The sequence below is a fragment of the Aristolochia californica genome, unplaced genomic scaffold, assembly GCF_029961685.1.
Source record: "Aristolochia californica isolate CCGP_79_NKW_82.1479 unplaced genomic scaffold, dmAriCali1.0.hap1 SCAF_6, whole genome shotgun sequence".
Lineage (NCBI taxonomy): Eukaryota > Viridiplantae > Streptophyta > Magnoliopsida > Piperales > Aristolochiaceae > Aristolochia > Aristolochia californica.
Window position 1 is genome coordinate 2525811 of NW_027182257.1, and position 6000 is coordinate 2531810.

At 40.4% G+C, this 6000-nt stretch overlaps 1 protein-coding gene across 1 annotated transcript; it reads right to left on the reverse strand.

Annotated features, from left to right (window-relative positions):
- Positions 1-343: 343 nt before the first annotated feature.
- Positions 344-4855, reverse strand: LOC137934738 (uncharacterized). Its single transcript, XM_068779254.1, has 7 exons — positions 4421-4855; positions 2894-3064; positions 2604-2768; positions 2346-2510; positions 1717-1851; positions 904-1001; positions 344-691 (listed from the first exon to the last, which is right to left on the reverse strand). The coding sequence occupies exons 1-7, from the start codon at positions 4739-4741 to the stop codon at positions 493-495; spliced, it is 1254 nt and encodes a 417-aa protein (XP_068635355.1). The 5' UTR covers positions 4742-4855; the 3' UTR covers positions 344-492.
- Between the last annotated feature and the right edge of the window lie 1145 nt (positions 4856-6000).

The following is a 6000-nucleotide window of genomic DNA, read 5'->3' on the forward strand; positions in this document are numbered from 1 at the left end:
ACACTCGCTCAATTCACTTTCACTCTCACACTCGCTCGCTTTGCACTCGCCATGTGCTAACTTATTTTCTCTCCGAACGATGCTTTCACTAATGAAAGTGACTTGAAATGTATTAGTATGCACTAAGTAAAATTATCTACTTTCGCTCCTTAAGAAAAAAGACCGGAAGTAAAATTCCTTTCAACGGCCATTGAATTCACTTTCATTCTCAAGCTAGCTCGCTTTGAACTCGCCATGTGCTTGTTTCTCTTCTCCCTTCTCTCCCCACTCTTTCGATTGTGTACACTAACACACACAAATACCTTTGCTAGGTAAAATATATTACATTGTAATTCACTTTCATAAGGTAATTTACTTTCAAAGTGGACAAGTTGAAGAGGAGAGGAATCTGAGAATCTATAATCCTTGTTTTAATCTTTTGACATGGCCTGGAATAATCCAAAATATGCTTCAGCTACTGATAGCAATGGAACAAGTAATAAACAACTATAACTATATCTTTTCATTTATGACTTCTTCGATGGTAACAAAACGACCCTTCTCGATTGAAAGCTGTGCTGCTACTCCTATAGCTACAGAGAAGAGCCCATCCTGCAAGCCAACAGCCGGAGCTTGGTCACCCTTGGCTCTTATGGCAGCCAAGAAGTTGAGGTGCTCCAAGTAGCTTGATCCATGGTGTAGTCCCTCATACCTGAAGATGAAGCATGCATTATATTTTTTTGTTTGATAAAGTGAAGAACTTTCATCAAACCAGGATCACAGAAGTGAGAAAAGATAGCTAACTGCAACCAATTTAAGAGACTCATAAATGTTAGTAGTTCAATTATGGGAGAACTTGTCAATGCCAATTGTGGTCTACAACAGAGAGAGAGAGAGAGAGAGAGAGAGACCAATAAAACTCACTTGATTCGTTTATCATCAGCTTTTATGATCTGAATCCCACCTCTCCCACCAGCTCGAGTGCCTACATGCACAATACTCTCTGGAACAAATGCTTCACCCTGCAAAGAATTTTCTGACATTATAACAGGTTCACAACTAACCCAACTATCACTTTTATCATTCTACCATTCTATTTGTAAATTGAAACAGGATAAAAATCCTTTCCTATGTCAAAACTTGTCTAAAGCAATTCAGCATATCGATTACCAAATGGAATGGGTATCAGTAAAATCGATGCCACGGCCAATTACCTAATAACCTGGATATGAAAGGAGGTGCCATTGTGAATTTAACCTTGACCTCAGTATGTATAAGTAGTATGAATTCATTCCCATGCAGTATATGGCATAATTCAAGAAATGTTAGGTTAAAAGAGGATTTAAGTGTTTCAACCTTTTATAAGTTTTTGCTTAGAAATTTTTTACTAGTTCTGTGTGATTCTTTTATAACTTTGTAAAGCGCTGTGTTGACATTCTATCTATTTATTTACTGCTTCTCATTTATCCATGTGTAACCACGTAGATAAACTTTAACATAACATCCCTTATCCCTTCCATCTCGAACAAGTAGCGGAACATGATTCAGGTAATAGAACGGGTAATGAATGACCCTTACATGTGTCAACAAAAAACCAAGATAGTAACAATAAATGAAAACAAAAGAAGAGAGACATAAAGATGTTAGTACGTCAAAAACAATTGACACGGTATGGACTCAAATCTGGATAAACTAGGAACCAAAGCAAATACCTCAGAAAGCTGTATCATGGTTTACCTTTCCAATATCACCTACAACTGAAATTTCCTGCTCATTTTTACTGCCTTCAGCAAACATGCAGAGATCAAGCATGCCGCGAGAGCCATTATCAAATTCCACAATGACATACGCATTGTCAATGATATCTGGCACCTGTTTCCAGAGTTGGAAGTTAGCAAAGAAGAGAATCACAAATTTTAGAAGTCAGTCATATAAAAAAACTGAACTAGATAATTCCTAAGAGGAGTTTCTTCCAATAAATGCAAGCCGAGTCGCCAGATTAAGTGATGATGCAAATTGACAGAAGAAATTTCGATTCCCTTGACCAAGAAAAGAAGTGAGAATTGTTAAGGGCTTCAACCCATCCAAAACTCAACCCTGCTTTCTGAAACAGTTTGAGAATTAACCCTAGTGTATCCCACCCAGCTATCCTAGCAATACTGAATATAGTATCAACCTTAAATTGAAAACCAGTAGCAATCCGTAAAGCTTGAACAGGGCCAGGTGTAATTTTTCACCAGGTGATAAATCTTGAGTTTTCATGGCAAACGCAAACATAGAATTCATTGCATGGAGAGGAGGTGCAACTAGCATTTGGAATCAAACCAAAGCTCTGGAATGTAATTCAAAGTACTGAGGGCATCAACCTTTCCATCATACACTTCATCCTTGTGATTAACATCAATAGCTCCAGAAGCCATCACACGCACTGGGTCTGCTGCTGCAAACAACCTCATCAGGTCAAAAAAGTGGCAGCATTTCTCAACCAGTGTCCCACCCGAGTTAGCATTGAACCTATTCCAGTTGTTCACCTGTAAAAACACTTAGTAAGCTAACCACCCATCAATCATTACCAGAATTCCCTAATGACTTCCTGAGTAATTACCCCAGCACCATCACTGTACCTTAACTAAGAAAGGGAACCGATGCTCACGGATTGCCACCATCTTGACCTGGCCAAGTATGCCACTCTTCACTACCTCAATCAACTTGGCCACAGGAGGCATGTATCTGTACTCAAGCCCCACCTGCACCAGTATCTCAGGCCTCTTCCTCACTGCTTCAATGATCTAAAGATGGCCCCAGGAAACCCATTGAGAAAATTCAGCACCAGAATGGAGAAAAGACGATGAAAAGAGAGTCATGTTATGGTGTTGTTGTCATACTGAAATGAAAGAAGAATGAGGTAACATACAGTTTTGCAGTCCTTCACAGTGGTGCACAGAGGCTTTTCAACGAGTATGTGATGGGGCTTAGGGTGGTTTACAATGTCCATAAGGATTTGAAAGTGAGTCATATTTGGAGTTGAGACGACCACCACGTCACAGAGCCCGCTATCCAGAAGCTCATCGTGCCTTGAAAAAACCTGTAAATTTTCCAAATTGTCAAGAGAATGAGCATCAAATGTTTGGAAATTCCATAGTGGAGAAATCTGAAGCTGGGAAGCTTACAGCTTCTGTTATGAGAAAATAGCATGATCCGATTAAAATGCCTACCAGAATCAAACGTATTAGACTCAAGCCGCCGTCGACCCAATCAGGAGGCCGGGTGAACCGGTTCATCTACCAAAACCATACCTCGAGACCATGGTTTTTCGAGTTAGATCAAGCGAGTCAGACCCAGACTCATGAGGATGGCTGAACTTGACAGACAAGGGACTCGCCCGTCGTAGAAGGGTCGAGTTTTGAGCCTCGCTGATCTCTCTCACCTATCCTATGCAACTAGGTTGGACACGTGTGAATTAAATTCCAAACCCGATGTTCATCCCTTCGACTACAGGTGGCACTAAATTCATCATAATATTTATTTTTATTTATTTATTTTATTATTTTTTTTAATTTTAAATATAAGTTAGGGCTCGAACCTCAAACTCGATTAAAATTTTTGGACTCGAGCTCGATTCTAATTCCAAGTTCTAGGCTAAATTCAAGTTTGAAGTATTCAGATCAAGCTAAGTTCGAACATATACCGATTCAAGTTTGGGTCGGTTCGATGTCACCCCTACTTGCAACCTTATTATTGTCATATTTCCCCATTGGAAGGGTTGATTCGGGGAAATTTGTTCTTAATTAGAAACTTGAAAAATTGATACATATCGAATTTCAGAGTGACCGAAAATATGGTCTCTTGTATTTAGTAATAATTTATAATTTAGTAATAATAAAATTTACTAATTAAAATAGACAATAAGATTATAATTTTTTTAAAAATAATAATATTTTTATGTTTGAAAATATGCCATCTTGTATTTTTTATATTTGTTTTATCATAGTTTGGTGGGATTTAAAAATTACCGAGCTTCAACACACTCACTCATACGTGTCCGTAATCATGCCACGCTATGTGTACGTAGGCATGAGCCATATTTCTAGCGTCAGAAGTCGGGAGAAACTCGCATCGGATTCCCGAGAAAAAGGCCTCCGAGTTACGAGTTACGACGGCGGATTGGTGAAACCCGGGTAAACCCAATCACTGGAAAGCTCGATAGACTAGCCTTTTGAGTTACCAGAGAGGCCACCCGGCCCCACGACGACCCAATCTGGACCGTGCTTTTTCCCACCTCATCACTCCCATTGACTTACCGATTCCTGCACAGAATAACTCTCTCTTTCTAACATGCGCCGTATGTTGCCTACCTTAAGGGAAAAAAGTCTCCAACACTCGCGGCGCACGATAGACGGTCGCCGGAGGAGGAAGTGAAGAGAGGTGGAAGGGAGCGCACCTGGATCGGCCAGTCGAAGGTGGCGGCGAGATCGAGTGCCTGCTGTTGGGAAGGCGGGTGGGAATCGGCCGCGCAGGTGACGGAGACGCCATGGCTTCGGAGGTGGGCCAGATTCATGATGTGCTCCCTCCCCATCATTCCCACTCCCACGATCCCGTACCTCACCGCACCCTCCATCCTTGCTTCTGCTTCTCTTTCCTCTGCTTGCTGACTCGCTATTGAGTGGTGCTGTCGCAGACTGCTACCGATCGTTTTGTATTTGTATCTTTCTATCATATGCGCCCAATTTATCCATTCTTCTACAATTACGATCAGACCCATCTCAGAAATGGGATCTGAATATCAGATTGAAAGTTATTTTCTGTAAAAATGGGTTCAGAATCGAGTAAATCTCGTTCATCCTTTCGTAGCAGTAGTGCTCTACCATATGCGCACAATTTACCTGTTTTCTCAATACTTACAATCAGACCCGTCTCAGAAATGGGTTCAGTTTTTCAATAAGCTGGTATTAGAGATTGAAATGGTAGAGATCATGTTGCGCAATTCACTATTTTTCACTTTTCAGAAGCTGTTTTCATCTCTGTTAACGCGTTTAATGGTAGGTGGAAGATCCATCGATCACTGAATCCTTACACAGCCAGAAAAGGGAAAAGAAACAAAAGGGGAGGACAGTGATGAATTTGATCATCTTCATGAATTGCAGTCCACCGAACGGCACCATAACTAATCAAAACGCATGCCTCCTTGAGCTGCTTTCCACGTCAAGCAAAGGAAAAATTGACTCTGGGATACATTAGTGTCAAAGGCGAAAAAAGGAGGAGAACAAAATCATCTTTTATCATTCCCATGTCGACCAGCCATGGACAAGACCTCAGGCCAAAAGCAACTTCGCCTTCCGAAACCAGAATCACGAGGGGTTTTGTCATTTCGATTTTTTGCTTAAAATGTGGGTGATTTGCTTCAATGGTGGATTTCATACGTGGGGCTTTGGCTTTGCTTCCGAATGCAGGATGCATGGAGAGGGGGAGGAAGATGATGATTTTGCGGAAAAGCTTTAATGTCTATTCCTTACTTTCTCGTGTTCTTCTTGGATTTGTAATTTAAACGAAGCTAATGATGAGTTAGGAAGAAGAAAAACGGCCTCTCTTGCTTTTTCATTTCTTTCTTAGGTGATTCATATCTTCAAATATCTCTCTTTCCTTATCCTTTCTTTTAACTTTTGTGTGACAAATCCTTCTGTGAAAGATCATGATTTCACGAAAACTTCAGTCCTGGACAGCCTTGATTCCATTTCACGCTGTGAAGGGAGCTTAAAAAAACTCAAATTTGTCTTAAATCTTAAACTAAATGAAATTGTTTATAGGATTACCCTCTGCAATCATGAACTGACTGTGGGTGAATCGAGTGGATTAAGACGTACTACCAAGAATTAGAAGTTAAGCATCCACTTCCTTTTAATGGATTCCTCCCAACGTGACTCCTTTGGAGTGTTTTATTAACAATTACAGAGATTTTACTCAATCCTAAAAAAAACTTGGGTGTGGAGTGTTGCCATCACCTTTCTAAGTTTCTTCAATCAA

Excerpts from the sequence above, each read along its gene's own strand:
- LOC137934738 (XM_068779254.1), bottom strand. The coding sequence starts at position 4,741 with ATGGGTCTGATCGTAATTGTAGAAGAATGGATAAATTGGGCGCATATG. Across the intron at positions 3,065-4,420 it reads CCTTCGACTGGCCGATCCAG|GTTTTTTCAAGGCACGATGA; the intron begins GTGCGCTCCCTT and ends GAAAATTTACAG. Across the intron at positions 2,511-2,603 it reads GGTTCCCTTTCTTAGTTAAG|GTGAACAACTGGAATAGGTT; the intron begins GTACAGTGATGG and ends GTGTTTTTACAG.